Source organism: Augochlora pura, chromosome 4, assembly GCF_028453695.1.
Source record: "Augochlora pura isolate Apur16 chromosome 4, APUR_v2.2.1, whole genome shotgun sequence".
Lineage (NCBI taxonomy): Eukaryota > Metazoa > Arthropoda > Insecta > Hymenoptera > Halictidae > Augochlora > Augochlora pura.
In genome coordinates this window covers 19,792,244-19,814,359 of record NC_135775.1, presented here as the reverse complement: position 1 = coordinate 19,814,359, position 22,116 = coordinate 19,792,244, and the positions used below count along the sequence as shown (strand labels likewise).

The 22,116-nt window shown below is 40.6% G+C and overlaps 2 protein-coding genes across 3 annotated transcripts in view; both read right to left on the bottom strand.

The window, feature by feature from the left end:
- Nucleotides 1–489: 489 nt before the first annotated feature.
- C1q-vp (C1q-like venom protein) lies at nucleotides 490–9,642 on the bottom strand. Of its 2 annotated transcripts, none has more exons than XM_078177804.1 (3): nucleotides 9,483–9,642; nucleotides 2,350–2,512; nucleotides 490–1,708 (listed from the first exon to the last, which is right to left on the bottom strand). In XM_078177804.1, coding segments are annotated over exons 1-3 (486 nt in total). In that variant the 5' UTR covers nucleotides 9,485–9,642; the 3' UTR covers nucleotides 490–1,387. The 2 variants fall into 2 exon arrangements, with proteins under 2 accessions (XP_078033930.1, XP_078033929.1); XM_078177803.1 differs by lacking the exon at nucleotides 9,483–9,642 and adding an exon at nucleotides 2,821–2,910.
- A 5,345-nt stretch (nucleotides 9,643–14,987) lies between these two features.
- Nucleotides 14,988–22,116, bottom strand: part of LOC144468460 (uncharacterized) — a 26,776-nt gene continuing 19,647 nt past the window's right edge. The window contains exons 12-15 of the mRNA XM_078177926.1: nucleotides 20,421–22,116; nucleotides 18,441–20,359; nucleotides 18,250–18,348; nucleotides 14,988–18,137 (exon numbers count right to left, since the gene is read on the bottom strand). Of these exons, the coding sequence (XP_078034052.1) occupies nucleotides 17,031–18,137; nucleotides 18,250–18,348; nucleotides 18,441–20,359; nucleotides 20,421–22,116 (4,821 nt within the window). The 3' untranslated portion in view covers nucleotides 14,988–17,030. The remainder of the gene's footprint in view (nucleotides 18,138–18,249; nucleotides 18,349–18,440; nucleotides 20,360–20,420) is intronic.

Below are 22,116 nucleotides of genomic sequence, written 5' to 3'. Positions count from 1 at the left end.
GATACAGCGGAATAAGAAAAAACAATGAAACGACAGGAAGAGATAACAGGTCAAAAAAACAAGAAAGAGAAAGTTTGTCATAACGCAAAATAAAGCAACATAAAGAGAGAAAGAGAGAGAGAGAGTGGAAGAAAAACAGGGAAACAGAAATAGCGAGTAAACTAGTTTGCAAGAAGAATCTAATTACAGAGGTCGCGAGAGAAAGTGAGAAATAAGAGACAAAAGTATGCGAGGCAAGGGAAGCTCTTATGAAATAGGAAGAGAGTAAAGTTCCGGTCCGCAAACAGATTTCGTGGCAACATTTCCCGAATTTTAAGTTCGTAATACTGACAGGTATTCAGAGAAAAAAAGAGAAAAAGAGAGATACAGACAGAGGAAGACAGTATAATAGTGACAGTAAATGCAAGAATGTCGATAGGAAGAGAAAGAAAAGAGAGAAGCAGAGAATCGTAGCAGAGGAAGAAAGATAAAAATAAACGTACAGTAAAATTCTGCAGCAGTTAAAGAAAATTTATACAGAGAAAAGAGGAGGTTCGGACACAAAAGTATAGTACACAAAGAGTTCCGAATTTGTACACACGTTTCGAATCAAAAGATATATGTACAACAGGAGGAGAAAGGTTAAAGAAAAGAGAGAAGAACAGGAGGAGAGAGAATAGAGAGAGAGAGAGAGAGAGCGAGAAAGAAAAGAATAGAAATTAGGTCGATTTAAAGTATAGAACAGAATCGGCTGGTCTCGCAATTTCATTGACAACGACACAATCGTTCCGTCGCGGTTTTCTTCAAGCTAACAAGTGGATCATTGAGATTGCGAGACAGCGAAATAAAGAAACCGAAGGGAAAGGGCTATCACAGAGCGTTAGGTTCGTGGAGAAGGATAAAAAAACCGCTCTGATCGCTCGTTTTCCAATTCGAAGATTCGTACAATTTCCATGACAATCATTTCGAGCGATTCTGCTTGGCAAGTAGACGTAGAAAAATATAGTGGATTCGCAGCTCCAGCAAAAATATAATGTCGATTGAACTCCGAGTTCGTTCCGTTTTGCACTCTTCAGCATCAGGTCGATATCAGGTAACCATCATAAATATACCAAGATCATCATCAGTGATCAGCCTTCGAACGTTTTAAACAAAGTAACAGAAAACTTGTCGCGTGGACAATGATCCATCACATTGAAATTCCAATTACTATGGTGAAGGCGTTCCATTAGTGTAATTTTACGTTTGCTTCGTTTTTTCGTTGCATCCCGGAGTGGATTGTTCGCGGAACCATGATAAGGTTCCGAGTTTAATCTTGAAATTTTGCATTTTCCAGTGGCAAATCGTTTTTCAGCGTTAGGTCCGATCTTGGGAAATCGTTTTTCGCATGGTCCAATGATTGGGTCGATTATTTCTTGGCGATTCGGTATCCGGAGAACGTGGCACCGTCCGTGACTTTTCCGGAATCAACGAAAACCGCCAGCTGATCACCAGCTTCGAGGTCCAGTAAGATCAAATTGGCGCCGCCGCCTGGACCGACGCTGACCACCGGACGCCAGCTGTCGGATTTGTTCAATTTTTCTTTCAATGTCAGTTGCAGATCGGTGCTACCGTAACCCGCGAAACTGAATTGGTACAGGCCCGGGCAATGTGTCGTGAAAATTCCAGTTTGGGCGACGTATCCCACGCCTTTGTCGACCAGCGTCTTGGAGAGCACCATTTTAGCAAGCTGATGAATGAAGAAACAATGTTGATCACGATCTAATCACTCCACATTCAATTCTAACTGTCGATCAAACATCGAAATTACTTTGTTCGCAAATCTACTTATTTATGCACATTTAGTAAAAGACTATTTAACCCCTTGCCCTATAACATCGTGACAGACTCGTTATGAAGATTTTAAACATAATCTACTAAATATATACATTGTTCACATTTCTTAAATTGAAATTAAATTTCAGCTATCTATTATTAATACTTAAACATTGATACGAAAATTGCCATATAATAAATATGAATTTTCTGTCTGGCGTAGGATTTTATTAGCAACAAACAAATGCTAATCTAGGCAGCTGTAAAATAAGTCGTAGAGCAAGGTGTTAATTCCGATTTTAAATACATTATCCACGACGCTCTTTTTAGAATCTTAATTTGTAAATCGATTATATTATTCCAAAAATTGTCATTATATGAAACCGAGTAGAATAATTTAGTATTTTTAAATATCTGTCAATATTATATTTATTTGACAGTAGAATTTATTTTAGGATTTTAAATCGGTATTATCTTGATAAGGAAAATAGTTGTTGGAGTGTCCTTTTATTTTCTATCGAAGGCGCGATTTATTTTGCAAAAACGAGAACTCACATCGACAGAAGCTTCGGTGGTCGAAAAAGCGACAACGCCAGCACAGTCAGCTGCTGTTGCCAATTTTAGGGAACCGACGGTGGTGATACCGGGAGATGGAGGATCTGGTACGGCTGCCTCTGCCAAAATGGCCACCATTAATAACAGCACCGACCACACCACCCTGAAATCAAAATTCTTTTGTCAGAAAAGAAACACATCCTCGATATTATCACTAATTACGATATATTCACTACACGATTATTTATTTGATACATGGATTACTCATATTCACTGTATAGTTACTTATTCACTAAATTAATTATTTATATAGTGAGCTATTTATAGTTCCATTCCAGTCAAAGGATTTTTTAATATTTTCGACAAAAAGAAGCTATATTCTCATTATTATAACAAAGCTGAACTATATTTGCATTCATAGATTTACAAATCGTTATTATTATAACTAAACTGCAATATACTTGTAATTACTTATTCATAGTTCTATCCTAGCCACGGAATCACACAGAACTGAACGAAAATTCTACAAAATGTTATAAGTTAACTACTTCTACGTCGTTGAAATAATTATCGCTGAACTGATATGGCTTATGAATCAAGCCAGCTAATCTCCTGTCGCTTTACATTTTGTTTATTGCTTCTACTGATCGACGTCAGCGATTATGTATTAATAGAGACCACGTTCAGTCGATGACGGTAAGCATACGTTTAGTATAATTATTGTATCCGCGGAAATATTACTTCCCGGTGTAATTATTAATTCCATCATTATTTCTAGCAATTATTTTTTAACTCGGCGCAATTGCCACTTTGTAAATATATATGAAGTGACAATTGGGCCAAGTTAAAAAGTTTCATGAAAGTAATAATTACTAGAATTTCAATTATATATATACATACAGATTTCTAAGGTTTATTGTAATTTTAATTTTTATGGGAATTCTGAAAAAGAATTTATTTCTACACGCTCTACTTTTTAATATTATTTTTTAAATTGAAGTTCCAGGGTTCGGGGTAATTATTAATTCTATAAAAATATTGATCTTGGTACCATTGATATTTTATAAATATTAGTGGAAATTTAAAGGCCCGTTGTAATTGTGATTTGAACGAAATTGATTGATTGCGTCAAATCAATTTTATTTAATTATAAACGGAGAACGGACGCCTTTTCGCGTCGCACTGAAAGTGACCAATCCGGTGAACACACTGACACAGATCAAGCAGAAAAATAAATCGGAGACTCGTTCTTGCGCAACACAGCCCGAGAGTGGGCGTTCCGGGATTTTTATAATTTCATCTCGCTCATTTTTCTGTTCGGATCGCGTTAAATCACCACTCTGACCATTCCCGGCAAAGTTCAGCCCGGTTAGCGGACTTTCACTGCTCGGGGCTACTTCTCCGTCTGGTTCTCCTTCTACACCTTCTTTTTTTTCCTCTCTTTCTCGCCACTACGTTTGCTCGATCTTTCTTTCGGCCGAAATGCTTTCATTTTCGGAGACACTTGTTCCCGTTTCTCGGTGAGATCTCTCGTGCTCGATAAAGGTGTCGGATCCTGAGCGTAAAAATTCGAAATCATCCCGGGACTCGCCATCTTTGCCACCATTTTATCTCAATGTATAATGTTCAATACCTTAAACAATTATATTAACTTCAACGAGTCTTTTATTTCGATATTTACCGTAATTTTTATTTTGGTTCCAGTGCCTGCCATTCAGTGTTTATAAATTCATTTTATAATTTGTAGCAGACATTTCGAATATTTATTTGTCAGTTATTTATTGAAAGAATTTATCAGAGTGGCATTTTTAGTATCAGTCAATTATATTCTATAATAATCGTACAATTGTTGAGCAAAAATTAATGTCTCTCATTTCTGTAGAAATATTCAATTTACAAATTTCCTTTTTCGAGAATTAATTTATGAAACCTATCAAATTTCCGTGGAGATAATTTATTAAATATAAGCAATTTGTGTTGTCATTAATTTTGTATTTTTTTTTGTACACGAAATTATTAAAAAATGTCTAATATTTTTAATGAGAATCCGTGCACGCGACCAAGGTCTCGCTAATTAAGAATCCAAGTGTAGGGCGAGGTATAATAAACGCGAAAATGTCCATGAATCCGTGTGCAGTGAAAGTTGCACTTAGAACGCGAACGAAGAGGGCGGTCACCGATACGCGTGTTCGTTTGAGCATCCATTATTCAGTAGGCCGTTATTTAAGCGCGGCATTATGCCGATCGACGGCGAGCGAATAAAAGTTTGACCGCCGCTCGTCTCGCTCTGTTAATCGTATAGTTGCCGCGACGAAAGCAGAAAAAGCAAGGCGTTTAAGTCTGTCAAACGTGATCAGCCACGCTATTCGAGCTGAACTTTCTACTTCGCGGGCGTGGAGAAAGTGCCTTATCGTTTCGTTGCTTCTCATTTTTTTCCTCCTGTTTCGTCGACTTTTGTTTGCCCGCTGGAACAAGTTCTCTGGAAAACGCTCGCCTCGCTCGACAAAGCGAAGTACTTCTCATCCTGTTATTCAATCTTGTTGGAAAATGTTTGCTTTGCATTATTCAATGATTGCGCGCTGCTTTCTCTACTTATCTTCGTATTAATCGAATTATGCATTTTAAAGTTTAAGTAGATAGTATTAAAGTTATAATTAATTTAAATACTAACACAGAGCCTATTGTTGTATAAATTTAATTGGTATATTGTAAAAATTCCTTTTTTTCGTGTTGCATTTCTTTAGAATTTTTATTCTCTAACTATAGTTATTAATTAATAAAATTGTATTTAATTTGACTGAAATTGATAGAGAAAACTAGATAATTTTTATTTAATACTCCAAAAGTGCCTTTCGTTTTGCAAAAATTAGTATTTCGTAGAAATTCTGTTTAATTTGTATTTTTTAACTATACTTACAAATTAATAAAAAAGTATAGTTTATAGTTATAATTGATAATTTAAACTGTGTCACTCTTATTTCTATTATTAAAACGGTGCCCTCAATTCCTCAAGTTCAATGAACATACTATAAAAGTCGTTTCTTTCGACGTAGTATTTTTTAATAGTTCGCAAAGATATCAATAGTCAATGGCAAAGGTATCAATAACAGCATTCCGAGTAAGCATATCGGGAAATGAGATCTATGATAATCAAGGGACAACAGGCCTCTGATTAATAAGCGTGCCAGTCGGCTGGTATAAAGTTCAGAAATAACCAGGACGTTAAGAATAACCGGTGTAATGTACTTTTAACCCCTGAATCGCATTTCGTTGTGCAAGATAAGATCCGAAGTCCTTTCACTTTCACGGGCTTCAAGGCGAGGATCTCACGTGTGACACGTTTCTGTCGCCCACCTTAAGAACAACGGTAGTAACCGCAATAATTCGTAATCGTGAAATACAGTTCGATAATGTCAATGCTCGCGCGGCGAACAACAGATTCCTGTTAACCATTCATTGTCTAAAGTTTAATTGGATTTGTTAAGTGCACTTCTGTTATTTCTATTTTGCAGAGTGTACTTCGCGGATGTGATTGCATTTCTCAAGAAATTATTCGAATTTAATTAAATGGAAAGTATTGTTTTATGCATTAGTGCTTTGATTATTGCAAAGATAAATGTTGGAAGTATTTTAAGTAGTTTAATTTTTGTATTAATAATTTATTCACGGTTATAGAAGTGTATGTATTTAAACTTGAACGTGTAAAAAATATTTGTCTTTAACTTAAGGAACAAATATATGATTTACAAATATTTCTTTTATGAAAAATTAATATTTCTCACACTTAACATTGCTAATAGAACTATTTCTATTTCTAGAATTGTCAATAGAAATATTTATACTTTTACTTGGATTATACTTAGAACTAACTATTCCTATTTAAAAAATTGTCTATAGACTTATACATATCTTTATAATTTTGAATAGACTCATTCACATTTTTATAATTGTGTATATACTTATTTACATATTTATAATAGTGAATGGCTTTATTCACATTTCTTAAATTACGAATATTGTTATGTACACTTCTATTACAAGAAATATATTGCAAAATTAATCCCAGCGTTACTTTAACGTCTGCAGAAAATTACACCTCGCCTAATGCTACCTAATTTCTGCAACCAGCAGTTAATTTTTCTTCCCATAAATTTTGTTCGCCGCGCGAAAAACGCGAGACCATTGTTGAAGAAATCGAAATCAACCCGGAAGATCAATGTTACGCTGGTAATTTTTATCGCAGTTCTGAGAAACAATCTCAGCCGACCGGTTGCGCAAAAACAATCTCGCCTCTGGCGGAAATGAGGATATATATGGACCCGTCTTGCAATTAGGCGTGCGAATGAATAATTCGAATAAAATAAGCACCTGATGGATCGTTTGGCTATTTAAGCGAGAATAGTCACGATTTATAAGCTGGGGTAATGAGACATGAAATTAAACGTGATCAGGAATATACGATAAATTATCTGAATATTTTCAAGTGGTCAATAGTAAATCGACGGCAATCAATCCAGCCATGATTTTCTTACCCTCCCGAATACTGTACATTCCGTACATTATCTTCAATTACTTCTATCGTACATTATGCTGTTACTGCAACATCCACGAATAATTTCTTCCTGCTGACAGTAGTATGATAATGTATGCGATAATTTATGTAATAACTTAGGTAATGATTTAGGTGGTAATTTAGATAATAACTCACATAATAATTTACATAATAATTCAGATAATAAAGTATGCAAGAATGTATGTAAGAATGTATGCAAAAATGTATACAAGAATGTATGCAAAAATATATGTAAGAATGTATGCAAAAATCTCTGCAAAAATGCATGTAAGAAAGTATGCAACAATATATGCAACAGAGTATATAACATTATGATAATGTCATGGTAAAATATTTTTGCTTTCCTGGTTGACACGAGCATCGTGGAACGCCATTAGCGTTCGAAAAAAATGATTGAACTATAATTTAGCTACAAAACCTGCGCTTCGATTACTTGTTTGCCGAGTCGAACTGCAAAAACCTGTTTGCATTTACCGTAGAGCCTTAACGATGAGCAAACGCGAGACTCGGAACACCACGGCGAGCGAATCTATCAATGTTGATAAGCGAATCTTGCCGCGGCGATTTGCATAATAACCTCAAGATCGCGTTCGGGCGTAATGGTATCCGTCTTATGCAACATCTGCATCCTAACGCGATATTCAGCGTGATCCACTTATCGCTGAATATCATTTAACGAGATCAAGCAACGTGACTATCGTTCGCAAAAACTGAATCCTTTAAGTCGTTTTATTCCTCCGATTTTTGGTGGGTATATATGGTCGAAAGAGTTTTCATACTCCTTTTGAAAGGATGTAGCTATGTAGCTAATAATAGATTTAGCTAATAATAAATATAGCTAATAATAGATATAGATAATAATAAACATAGCTAATAATAAATATAGCTAATAATAAATATAGCTAATAATAAATATAACTAATAGAAAAGGATTGAGATCTTGAGAGTGATCTAGGCTTATCTAGGCCAAGCGATCTAAATTTTATTAAGACGTTAAAGTGATTAATTTTACAAATAACGTTCTAAAATTGCTATTAGCTGAGATGATAAACAAATTAAGAAATACTCGTCGTAATGAGTAAAAACTAATAACTAATGAGTAAAAACTCTCACCATAGTTGTTTAACAGGTTAAAAAGTCATCATCTTTTAACTTTTTTATCGTCGCAGTAATTGCAATTGTAACAAAGTTATTCCGTTTCATAAGTCGCCAGGAAACCTGTTCGACGCATTGTACATCGTCGAGGAAAAATAGGATATCGAGTTACAGGGATTGTTCTCCTTTTCCGTGTTCACAGCGAATATTAACGAGATGGTTATCACCGTATTGCGTTGCCGCGTTCAACGCCAGAACGCGAGACGTAATCGAAATTATGTCGACTGCTGTGTTACACGGTTCACTAAGTTCGCCCAAGGGGCGCGTCCCTTGGTGATGGATTTGCAATTGTTACACGATTATTTGCAATCGTTAACCCGAGCGCATTAACAGCCAGTCGGAGGCTAAAGAAAAGCATTTGAATTGCGAAAGCTAAATATAAATCGAGGGAAGACTGTTAACAATGTTCGAGAAACGAACGGCACGTATGGGAAAGTTCAATCTTGCTGCTGCATTTATTCGCGATAATGTAATATTTATAAGGTGGGACCGTGGCAGAGCCCCGAGCATAGAGGTGGCAATAGTACAAAGGTGATTAACATACTCATCGTAAACGCTGCGGAATAGTATTACAATGCTAATGAGTAAACGAAAAACGTCACGCAGCGCGCCGTCACTTGCAACGCGAGATTACGAAACAGACTGCTCGACGATACGTAATTGCGTCAAAAGAAATTGCAAATTGTTGAAAACTGTCCGAACCCGGGTCTCTTAGAATTAATTAAAATAACGTAAATTTTACAATCGGTTGTTTAGATTCGATCGTAAATAAACGAAATGAAACCTGTGAATACATCAAAATTCTCTGAAACTCATCGCTATAATTAAGAGGCGTCGATCTTGATCAAGTGGAATTAATCATAGTTACGGCGCAGTTAGTTTGTTATCACAAATTATGTTTGCTTCATAACGGAATTAAGCAAATTATTATGGGGCATAATTACAAAATTGATTAAAAATATTCTATAAATAAATTCCGGAGAATGGTCACAAAATAGAGCAAAAATATTCCTTGAGTAAATAACTTCTAGAATACGGTTATAAAATAAACTAAAAATTTCTGAAGCAAACGAACGCCTTGTTAAAAATATTACTTGCAGTAATCCATCTTGGCTGTGACTAAAAATTTAAATTACTGACCCTGAGAAAGCTAAAATTATTGCGACAAAGTGAAGGGAAACAAAATTTGCTATTCTTTCTTACTAAATGCTAAAAATAATTAAATTGTCAGTTGCTTGAAAACATGAAATGGAACTAGTAGCACGTTCTAGAAAGTAGAACCTTCGCATGATTGTTCACGTAGGTGGGTTCTCCGATTGCACAAAACAGTTGACAGGACAATCTAGGCGGGCTCGGGTGGTAAGAATAGAGAACGAAAGAATGTAGAGCGTTTAAATCAACTCACATGATGGTAGAAAGTGGTGTGGCACTGGCGGACTTCCTGGCCGTGCTGGACAGCGGAGCTGCTCGATGTCCCAGGTAAGTTAAACCAGGTGAAGTCGACGTACGGCTTTATATTACCTTGGGCGGCCGAACGCCGCTTGGTCTTGGACTCGCCACCTCCCTCGTATTCGCGTTCCTTTCCTTTCCTCGTGTCAAGTGCTGTGCTCTCTGCTCGACGATCCCCCACTCCGCGCAGGAACTATAGTTAAGGACAGTCGGAGCAGATAGCGACAGCCGGGATTACCGTGGCCGTTATAGGCTCTCGCCGGCTTCTGATACCCGGTGTTAAATGGAGGCGGGGATGTAGAAACCCGTAGTTTCCGATACGACACCGTACACCTACGGCGCTAATGAAAACCAACAGCGCCAGGAGAAATTTGAAATGATTAAAATGGTACTCGGGCGACGCGCGATACCGTCGCGTACGCGCCCGCCAGTCGTTGACATAATTTATCTTACCGCACGGTAGTTTCGTTCCCGATACTTGTTCCGACGGATAGAATTATCTATACGATACGTGTTACCTCTTTAGACACGATCATAAACTTGTTTATAATATTTTTAATTGCGAACTTTGTCTGTTCGTGTTCTGGCGACGTTTAAATGTCGCTTTCGAAATCCGCGACCATTCGCGTCGTCGATTGATTTTGTTCGGAGTAGTTCTTGCTTGTCCTTTGCCTCGATTTTATTAACACTAAACTCGCCACCGTCGTTCTAACGATCGGTTTCACAGTTTTTATTTCGTAGTTGTTGAAGCCGTAAAGCTGCTTCCATTAATTAGAAATTTCTGTCTGTATTTCTTTGTTCCGGTATTGTAAGAGTTGTGAAGAATTTTAGTAAATTTTTTATGTAATTAGACCTGCTAAAATGGCACTTTGAAATGCAGCATAATTATTTTCTTATGTTCTGGTTTTATTTGAGCAGTACATTATATTGGAGCAGTCATTTTATCTGAGATATTTTATGGTTATCCCTTTATATCCTGATTTTACAAAAATGTCACTTTAAAAAGTCATTGGACGATTTTCTTTCATTTGAATTGACATTAGTCAAAGCGCTGTAAAATTAATTTGTCATATTTTCATTTGACTAAAACGTCACTTAAAAGTGCCATTAGTCTTTTTATTAGACATCAATTATACTTTTATTACGATTTTATGAAAACGTCACTTTTAAACTCTCCAAGCACTTATCCTGAAATTGATTTTATCTGACGTAATTCATGATTATCTTTTTATGTGGCCGTTTTACGATTTAAAATTGCTGTTGAACATGAGTTATTAACTCAAATCGATTTTATCTAATGTGCTACGTAAATAATTTTATTCGAACGTCACTTTCACGGTCTTCAAGCATTTTTCATAATTTTCAATTGCTTTTATCCAAGGTGCTACAATAATTATCCTCAATTCAATTTAATTCCACCAAATGATTCAATATTATTGATAGTGTCTCAAACGTCTAGAACGAAAGCATCGACGAGAAGAATGATAATTCCAGGCATTAATGATTCAACGGGGACTGCATCGAGCACAATTTTTCTTGCGTCCGTCAACCTTCCATTGTATACAGATGTAGCAACCTTTTAAATCGAATCAAGGTTCGAAAACGGAGTCAGAGTTCAAAATGTCCTGCAAGTTTTGCATCTGACAAAAACCGTTCGAGCGATTTCCATTGGCAATAACAAGATACATTGTCATCGATCGATAATAAGGTGGCGTGTCAAACGGTAAGCATCTATTGCGGCTCATCCGCGATTAATATTCAATCGAAACGATCGAATGGCGAAGCGGAGTTGCGTCACGCGTCCCCTTGGATTATCGCTTAACAATGTTAATAGGCGCGGAAGCAATCGCGTGTAAACATCATTGTTGCACGCGTAACGCGTGCGAAAATGTTCCGGCGTCGTTGCGGTGACTCTGTCACCGTCGCGAAACGGTGACATTTTAATACGCCCCCGGGCTAATGATATCGTACGCTTTACGCTTGGCATCGGGAGCCTTACGGACACCTTATGATTATTTAGAAAACGCATCCTCCGAACGCGCCGTGAATGGAAATGAATTTTCACTGGCGGCGCACAATGGTCCCTGGCCTGGTCGCGACGGTAACCAGGACGTCGCGGATTAATTAGCGGCGCCGCCTCAACGAGCATGTCCAATCATCGAGGGGAATACTGCAAAAATTAATGAGCACCTGCTCCATTTATTCATGCCCTCCTCCGGGGGACCAATTACGCGATTCATTCCAAATTCAAAGTACTCGCCGCGTTTGTTTTCTCCCTCGATTGTAATATTATGCAATTTTATGTATGCCGCCCGTGGACGTTGCACTATACCGATGTTTTTTTTTTTCGTTGCCCGTTGATGCAAACGCCACGGTATTTGGTATTTTAATTGTCGGGCTTTGGTTACATGCAAAACTAACGCGAGCGGGTGATTCATCGAAACACAGAAACCCAGTGGAAAATATTGATCGGTTTAATAATAACACTTTCACTTTGGCTTTCGGCTCGCGTTGTTTCGATTCTATCTAGTAGCTTGCACCTCGGGTCCATATTACGTTCACTAGTTACACACGTTTTCTGCGGAACTTTCGATTTTTGAAGGGGCTCGCTTTCAAACGGTACGTTTATAATTAATTTCTGCAACGAGCGGTACAATTATACATACTTCAGAAGAAGCCAACAGGTTTCATTAATCTTATCGAAAATGTATCACGGAGACGTGTATATATTAGACGACTAATTATATTCAATATTATCAATGAATCTTCTTATAATAAAATATATTAATTATTTTAAATTTTATAACGATCCTTAAATTATTAATTTCCATTTTAAATAAGTTAAATTTAATAACCCTCGTAAAACTGGGGTCAAAGAACTAATCGTGCTAATTTAATTAGGAGAAATATTTATTTTCTCGTCGTGCGAGAATTAATAATGGAAAATTATAGCTGCGTTCCCGGGTAATCAATTCTCAAGTTAATTGAATACACGCTTCTCTGATATAATGCTATCGCGTAGAAATATTTCGTTTCCTTTCAGCCGGGATTATGCCTCGCTCTATCTCGTCAAACAACTGCTCTTTCCCTGGGGGAATGTACAAGTTTTACGCAATCCATGAATTACACTGGAAAGAACCCGAAACGACACATGAAAGTATAAAGTCATAATTGCCGGCATCATGCGGTCAGTAGTTCGCGTAAGAACCGACCATTACAGGGAAATTCTATAAATCAAATGCGCATCGTCTCTTCCTTCTTCCTCTCTTTGAAATTTCTTTTTCTTTTCACTTTGTAATAACGCGTCTACGTGAACTCTAATGCGTGTTAATAACATGATGATATAGTAAGTATAATAATTCTACAATTTTTACACTTATCCCTTGCATTTTAATAATAGACGTTCCTCGAGCTGAAAATTCGTTCACTTTCTATTTTTAAATATCGTAAAACATTTAAACGCTTTGTATTTTGTGTTTGAATATTTATCATTCTACGAACATAACATTTTGAGGTAAAGTGTAAAAATTGCTAAATTGCTAGTCAGAGTTCTTTAATCATTTTTGAAAGTACGAATATAAAATATACAAGTAAATGATCAAATGCAGTGAAGCTTCTGTTTCAATATTATTGATTAAAATAGTCAATAAATAACTCAGATAGCTATTAACTATTTTCTAAACTGGACCAAAAAATGTTATCGTTAATGAAGGTCAATATAAAAAGTATTCGAAAAATGTTATTCGAAATAAAAAGTATTTGTGCTATATGTTATTCAGGCTGGTGCTGTATCGTTTCCTTATGAAAATGTACCAGTGGGTCACCGGAGACAGAGTTTACTTCCAGTGACCTCCATTTTGGTCCTCTTCCTTCCTCCATTTCCCTCTGCTGTAATGGAGCGAATAATACTTCCACGGGATTCAGTACCACAATGAGTGCAACAACTATAAAAATTCTACGACTTGCCAATGGAGAAAATACTTGTTCGTAGGTTAACGTTAGGTATTTCAATACTTGTACGCGAACCGATAAGAGAGAACGAGCAGTTACGGTACGTTAATTTTTGCTCCAAATATTTTATATAGAACCATCGACATTTCTTTCGTAAAAATCGACATGCAAGTTTCTTTGCACGTCGAGATCGTATACAGTATCAGCGAATGGTGAAAATAATGCGGTTAAGTGCGTTCGTAGCTACCGCCGCAACGATAGCCGCCTCTAGAAATTATTTCCCATGACGTTTCTGCTCTTTGGCGTAGCACTTTCTACGATTTATTATCACTAGTTCTCAGTCGTTTCGATGTTCGATTAGAAAAAGCGAGCAGCGATAATTGATATGCCGCCTTTATAAATTGAATCCAACACGCGCAAGGCCAATTAGTCGCGATTTGCGTGAATGCACTCTAAAAGTCAGTTACAGCAGCACACTTGAATCAACTTTCGACTTATGCAGTGCGAAACTGTTTAACGCATTTCGTCATCCGTCGGTGTTACCAAATGGTTCAAAAGATCGCTGCCATTTAAAAACGACGTAACTTTACGCAGACGGTAATTAAAAGCATTTTCAAGAGATCACATAAATTGGAGAATTTTACAAGTTTCAAACTATACGGTAGAATATCAGTTATTGTATAGTGTGAATATATGATCTAATAAAATCTGTGCTTTCCAATATTTTTAAAAATCTACTAGTTTGTCGAATAATGCTGTATAATGATCTACATTCACTAGATAGAACGTGGAGATGGATCGAAACCTGATGATCCGTGAAACTCGAATCTGGCACTTTGTTAGAAACTTGGACTACTTATTCTTTTTCCTTTTTTTCTAAGAAGCATCTGCTTTGTCAAGAACTAAAATCTTAATAAATCTTTCTAGGAAAATCAAATTATTTATCGAATATAATTAGATGAAAATTAAATGCGTTTCTGATTTAATTTTGTCGTAAAATTGTGTCGACTAAAATATGTCTAACCTCGATTGGGTAATTATTAGTTCCATAAGGAGTGACTTGTCATCGTAACATTTTCTTGTCATTCGATTATACAAATTATTATTAACCAGGCCTTCGAATAGCAGAAATGGCACAAAGTTTCGAGCGCCCCACCTCCAATAAAACGATACGTGAACTGATGCAGAAGATGAATGGCTCGACGAAGTGCACCTACTATGAAACAACATTCAATTCACCGTTTTCACGACCGATTTGTCAGCCCGCTCTCATTAGCAATTTCTCCGAAGTGAAGCAGCAACGGGGATTAAGTGAACGTCTTCATCATTAAATGGAAAGTCACCACGCCTCGGCTATATGGAACAAACGAAAGTTTAGCCTGCGGCGCTATGATAAATCGGCCGGACCCGGCGACCGTTTCGTCCAACCCCGGCGACAAAAACCTCGTCACCGCGCGAAACAACGAAAAGAGAAACAAAACACCTCGTCACGCATCATTTTTTTGTACAGTTTCATTTTTATTCTAAACTCGTAACATTACATTAAGTAACCGCGATAAAATGGCACGATTATCGAAGCTCCTACCCTAAGTTTTGTGTGCAAGAGAAACTTACGTGTTCGCGGGCGTAGAAGAAGAAGGGGTGTTCGTCGATAAAGAAAACGACTCTAATAATCGTCGCCGTGGAACGGTGTACGTCTTACACGGTACTAGTAACAAGCGGCGTAAATAAATAATCATTGCGTCGGGGGGGAAGAAGCGGGACAGTTGGAGGATTGATAGGAACAAAGATGAACACGGACTGAGAGGCAAGCTCGAGCGAAGAACGTTTAAAACGAGCCGCCCGCGCGCGGCTGGATATCCGAGAAACCCGGAAAAGAAAGTGGACGAATTCAGGGGATATAATATTGGTTATGCAAACTGCGTTATCGATACCGATGCACATTCCGCTCTAGAAATATGTACAAACATCGCCGATAGCTTAGACAACGATCACGGGAATTTTAGATCGAAAAAGCAGATCCACGGAATATTATAAACCGTCGCCGAATTAACATTATCAATTAACATTACCAATTAACATTTTCGCGACGTGATTAGCTTAAGAAAATATTTCTCGCGATTTCGTTTTTTCCACGAGATTTTTCTCCTGCCACGATTTTCCTTGGTCGGTTCTCGAAGGAGTTTTTCTTTTGAAGAAACGTCGGTATTTACAAATTTTGCAAGAACAGGGGGACGTTATTTACAATGTTTCCTGGCGACATCGAATCGCGCAGGCCATCGAGTTCCTGCGATTTGGATCGGTGAGCACAGCTTGACTTTCACCTCTTGGACACAGTGTGCTTTCGCGTTCCCGTACCTCGATCGCCTTGGATCTTTCTTCTTCTTTGTCTTGATCCTCGTCACCTCCGGGAAGCACTTTGTTCGACCCGTTCCGCGGGTCCACGAGGTATGCGAAGAAATTAAGCGTAAACCGTTACCCCGTTATAATTAAACGTTACCTCACGGCCTCGCGTTGTTCCGTCGCCAGGATGCCGACCTTTATGCAAACATCCAATTGGCCGATCTCTGGGTAATCGAGATTCATTGCCAACGCGAACCTATGCCACGAGGATTTTATCTGCGCCGTGAATTATCGGTACGCGGGTAATCGAACCGTCGATTCGATTCTGGCACACTTGTTCCGCTGGCATTTTGCGGAATTTAATGGGCGTAATGAAATGAAGTCAGCGATTCGGGTCAGGAATCGTAATCCGATAACAGTCGAATGGATCCAGGCAAATCATCGAATTCACGTAACGTCAGCCAAAAACGACAAGTTGTAAACCGCATCAGAATGTCAGATTTCAATTAATTACGTAATACGAATACAAATGTTACGTCCAAAGATCGATAAATGATTTAAAAGTAGACTGTTGAGTCGAAATCTTTTTAACGAAAAAATGAATGGTAATCTGGAAGCCGACTTTCCAATATTCACGAGCATCTCATTTTTGTCCATTTATGCCAAATTTCAGATTTGATATCTTGTTAAAAAAATTTGTTAATCGTGTTCTAGATAATCCGGATCTACCGGTTGTATTTCAAAGCCAAACCGATCGATAGATTAAATTGAAAGTACGTTTGTAAAACGAGTACGTCGTCGGAGGTGCCGAGGACATAGTTTCTCCTCTTAACTATCAACTTAAAATCTGAAATATCCAGTCGACTTTCTAATATGCAAACTGTATCACAATAGTTAGCAGCTCAAGTATGCCAAGATTTTATGATCACTACGTTGTTTTAAAAAATTTCTACGCGTTATAAAATCACTTGAATTTCTAGCTCGAAACGATCGATAAAGAATAAAAAAATATCTCGTCCTTTACGCGTATAAATTGAGAACACCATAGGTTCGGGCAAACAATGATTCTCCCATGTCGCAACGGTTTACGCTTAGATCTTCGCCACCCGCAAGGTGCGATCCGACTCAGAGTATTCAAATAGAGTGCTGATAAGAGTAAAAAAATGCCGCGATAAGGAGATCGATCAGCTATCCGCCGACAGCGAATCATCTAAACTAAGAGGTTGTCGTCCTGGCAGGCGGGTCCCATGCTGGGCCAATTGCAGGCGCTGGCGCCGTTATCGAACGTGAGATGCACGGGGCAGTTGAACACGTGAAGCGTGAACTTCTTTTTCCATTCGTCCCAGTGGCAAGCGTAGAACTTGTTGCAGAAGTTGGGGTGTCTGAAGAGTCCGGGTCTGGCGCAGTTGGTAGCGCCTTCGAGGACCTCCTCGGAGTCTCGGAGACCTCCAGGTCCGTATCGATCGAAGGACGCACCCTTTCCGACGGAATTAGTACTGGGTCCAGCGCTGCTTAAGCTCTTTCCGGATCTGAAGTTAGCGCTGAACGCGTGGCTGACGGAAGGACTTGGAGGCACGCTGCCGCGAAGACCTACGTTGAAGGACGACTTGACACTTGGCAGATAGGTAGAAGAAGGTGGCTCTTGGATTGTGGCAGTTTCAGTGGGAGCTGGTGTCTCCAAAGGCCAGAGCTTGACGGGACCTTGGTGAGTCGTGTCATAGTTCGCATTGTAGTCACCATCTTCGTAGGAACCATCCCGATCAAGATCTACGTAGATCTCCGACTCGTCGTAATTAGCCAGATCTACTTTTCCCTTGGACGAGTCGATCAGCTTAGATCCTGGACCTCTCAGATTCGCGAAAGGATCGCCCCTGCAGGTGCATTCCGCGCCCAGCTTGCCCAGGAGAAGAGGATGCAAATCGCTCCACTTCACTATCACCTTTGCCTTTCCAACGGCAGTGGACTTGGCAGTGGTTTCGTACGAAACAACCGAAGTAGGTCTCGAGTATCCACCGGAGAACGACGACTGCGTCTTTCCGAATACAGCCGGAGTTGAGCCGTAACCCGGTCCTGACGGTGCCTGCGTTCTAGACACATCCGCGCCAGTTACACCTGGAGTATAGATGTCGTACTGGTTGGGAACGTACTTGGTAGTGCCTCTGTAATTCGTGACCAGCTTGTCAACTTCGTTTCTGGAAATCTCCACCTTTGTTGGAGAACCTGTCGGCGGGACCGGTGTCGACTGTTGGTAGCTGATGTCGGGGTAAGGCTTTGTATAGGTCACGCCAATTCCTGGCTGGCTTGGCAGGTACTGAGTCTGTGGATTCAAACATTTTTAGATACTTTAGGACCTATTCTTTGTTCTTAACATTTTGGTAATTAACGATGACTTATTTAGATAACGATCGTTCGAGGGTTAAGCATCATACCTGAGGTCTTGAAATACCGGAGGAGGTCACTCTCTGTCCGAACGAGCTCTTCGAGTCGAAATACTCTGAACCCGAAGATGTGGAGGACACGTAGTTAATCTGGAAGATCATGTTCAAAAGTAAACACCAAAAATTGAATATAATTAAATTTTAATAATTTAATAATTTATAGCACGAAGAATGAGACATACCTCTGGCTGCTCAGTGACTGTAGTAGATGGACTAAATGGTCTCGGTTTGTTGATGGTGTACGTAGACGGTTCGCCAAAGACAGATGGTTGCGTAGTGCTCGATACATAACCATGTTGCACTAATCCACCTTCTTGCGATGTTTTTCTACCGTAATCAAACTGGGTCTGGCTAGATATAGATCCAGTGTGAATGCCTCCTTCGTATTGATCCCTGGTCACGCTGATAGGAATTGGTGTCGAGGATACGACAGTCTGGTAGCCATTGTCGAAGACTGGTCGAACCGTGGGCGACACAGGTAGCTTAGCAGCCTCGAAGAGGGTAGACTTGTAGCCGTCAGGACCAGTTGTGTAAATAATCGGCGTAGACGTGGGTGTTGGTCCATGTGTGAAGCCACTTGGAACCTTACCTGGATAGTAGCCTTCGGTAGAGCTGGTAAAGGTACCGATTTTAGGTGTCACGGTGGATTCGAACAGTTTAGGCGAGTTGTATACTTCAACGTTCAAGAATGGTGTCGGTGTCGTCACGACACCACCTCCTGTCAATGTGCCTGCAGGCTTATTAGGAAGCGTTTCGAAGGGATTACTTGGTCTAGGATATGTGTAGCCAGTTTTAGAGCCCACATTGTTCGCGTCGAGAGGCTGAGTCGATAGGAAGAGGCTGCTCTCAGTGGATGATTTCGTGAAGCCTGCCACGTTACCCTCGAACGCTTTCTCGCCTATGGCGTCGGGCTTAAGCGTGGGACGTGTCTGTCCGGAGCTGATAACGTAACTACCGCGACCACCTAACGAGGCAGTCGTGATTCCCGTTTTGGTGGGTCCTGTCTTGGTGAAGCCAGTCGAGACAGGCTGACCAGACCCAGCAACGTTGTACCCAGGAATGAGAGTGTCGGGAGGAATTTCACTTCCGCCAGGTCTGTAGTCCGGAATGTCATTCTCTGTGTACTTGGTGGTTACGTCGCCGTTGTTGAACTTGATGGTGCCACGACCCCCGTTGTCGTGGTACTCGTTTATCTTGTAACCGGTGTCCTGAGTGGTGCTCACTCCGATCCTTGTTCCATAAGCAGGGGTCACCGTGACGCCGCCTTGAGAATATCCCGAGTCAGTGAGGACATGAATTCCAGTGGAGCCGACGACTGTTCCTTGATCGACTGATCCGTGAAGGGACACTCCAGGTGCGGTTTGTCCTGTCAATACAATTCCTGGCGCTGTTTGTCCCGTGAGGACTATTCCAGGGGTAGGTTGTCCTCTCAAGATAGTTCCAGGCTCGTGTCCTCCAGTCACGACGACGCCAGGTTCAGGGGTTCCATATACCGCAGTTCCATGGCTACCGGAGCCAGTGTACACCGTCTTGACTCCCCCACTGACTACGTAGCCAGGTGTGCCTGAGCTAGTCTTGACGTATCCCGGCTGGACACCTCCAGTCGATATGGTACCATGATCAACAGATCCTGAAATGACGGTGCCAGGAGTCTCTCCGTAGGTGATCACGGTTCCTGGAGATGAGTCTCCTGTGATGACTGATCCTGGGATGTTGCTTCCTGTTACAATAGTTCCTGGAGATCCTGTGACTCCGAAGGACGGCTTGCCAAATACGTGGTACGCGGTTCCAATAGACGGTCCTTGACTGCCAATGAAAGTTACGTTCGGACCACCTGTGCCTCCAGGACCATAATAGCCGTGTTGTCCACTGCCTCCTTGGTAAACTGTTGTTCCAGTGCCGACAATACCATGGTCGTATCCTTGACTACCGGTGCTACCAAAGTATGTCGTTGTAACTCCCTTTTGTCCTGGATATACGTCGCCAGGTCCTCCGTAGCCGCCTCTTGAGTGGAACTGGTCTGGCAGTTGTGCTGTGCCGATGCAGTTGGTGATGCAGTTCACAGTGGGCTTCTCGGATTTTTGATCGTAGTTCGTTCCAGCTGTAAATCAAATATTTTGTTAAACCAATTCATTTCCATCGATCACGATGTAGATACTTACATGTATGTCCTTGAACTCCACCAGTGTATCCTATTCCCGTACCTATCGTACCCGCAGAATCGTAGACTCCGGTCTGCGGATGTCGAGAGCCATAAATAATGGTTTGGTCTGTTCCAGTCTGAGAACCTCCAAAATTGGATGGAATGTATTGAGTTCCTGGTACGGTGAATTGAACGCTGGACGAACCGGTCTGTCCACCTTTGATTCCTGATGTTGCGTAACTTCCCGTTGAAAATCCTGTTCCGATTCCGCCAGCGTGGCCTCCACTAACTCCCCCATCGTATCCTCCAGCTGTCGTTCCTCCATAACCAATACCGCCATGAGCGCCGCTCGTTGATCCTGCGTATCCTTCGGGAATGGTGCCAGTATGTATTCCACCAGTGGAGAATCCACCGGATCCGATGTGAGTGCTTGTTGATCCAATATATCCACCAGTTCCTTCGTATCCTCCTGATCCGCCATGAACATCAACCTTCTCTCCAGCACCTCCACCAACGTTTCCGTCGTAACCTCCAGCTCCACCATGGATGGTTGATCCTCCATACCCTCCGCTAGTAACTCCTCCAGATCCTCCACCAATGGTTCCTTTATACCCTCCGATTCCACCATGGACGGTAACAGTTGATCCATCATAACCTGCACCGGTGGATCCACCATATCCTCCACCAATGGGTCCTTTATATCCTCCAGCACCACCAGATCCACCATGGACAGTACCAGTTGTTCCAGCATATCCACCAGTAGATCCTTCATATCCTCCAGCTGTTGTAACACCACCAGCTGACCCAGTGTATTCCGTCTGTCCAAAGTGACCTGATCCTGTATAAACATTGCCAGCTGATCCACCATAAATTCCGCTAGTCCCAGAATGCACAGTGGTTCCTTTACCATCATAACCTGGGCCACCAGACACTTTACCGGTGCCGGTTGCTCCAGTGTACTCCAAGCCCGATCCAGTGTGTTCATTCGTAGATCCAGAATAACCAGTGTATCCTGTACCAGTCGAGCCTCCGTGGACTCCACCAGAACCTCCAATTCCAATGCCCTTCGATCCTGCATATCCAGTTGTTCCAGTGTATCCAGTCGTTTGCTGGTCGAACGAAGATCCATGGCTACCAATGGTTGATCCTGTGTATCCACCAGCACCAGAGTATCCCGATTGCCCTCCGTGTCCACCAGTACCTGCGGATCCTGAATATCCTCCAGTTCCTACTCCTCCTGAGTATCCTCCACTTGCTGTTGTTCCTATGTGACTTCCAATGCCCGCAGACCCAGAATGATCTTCAGTTCCTGCTCCTCCTGAATATCCTCCAGTCCCTGCTCCTCCTTTATATCCTCCAGTTCCCGCTCCTCCAGAATATATTCCACTTCCTGTTGTCCCTGCGTGTCCTCCAATTCCTGCTCCTCCTGAATATCCACCAGTTCCTGTTGTCCCTATGTGTCCTCCAATTCCTCCAGACCCAGAATGTCCTCCAATTCCTGCTCCTCCTGAATATCCACCAGTTCCTGTACCTCCTGAGTATCCTCCACTTCCTGTTGTTCCTACGTGTCCTCCAATTCCTGCTCCTCCTGAATATCCTCCAGTTCCTGCTCCTCCTGAATATCCTCCACTTCCTGTTGTTCCTACGTGTCCTCCAATTCCTGCTCCTCCTGAATATCCTCCAGTTCCTGCTCCTCCTGAATATCCTCCAGTTCC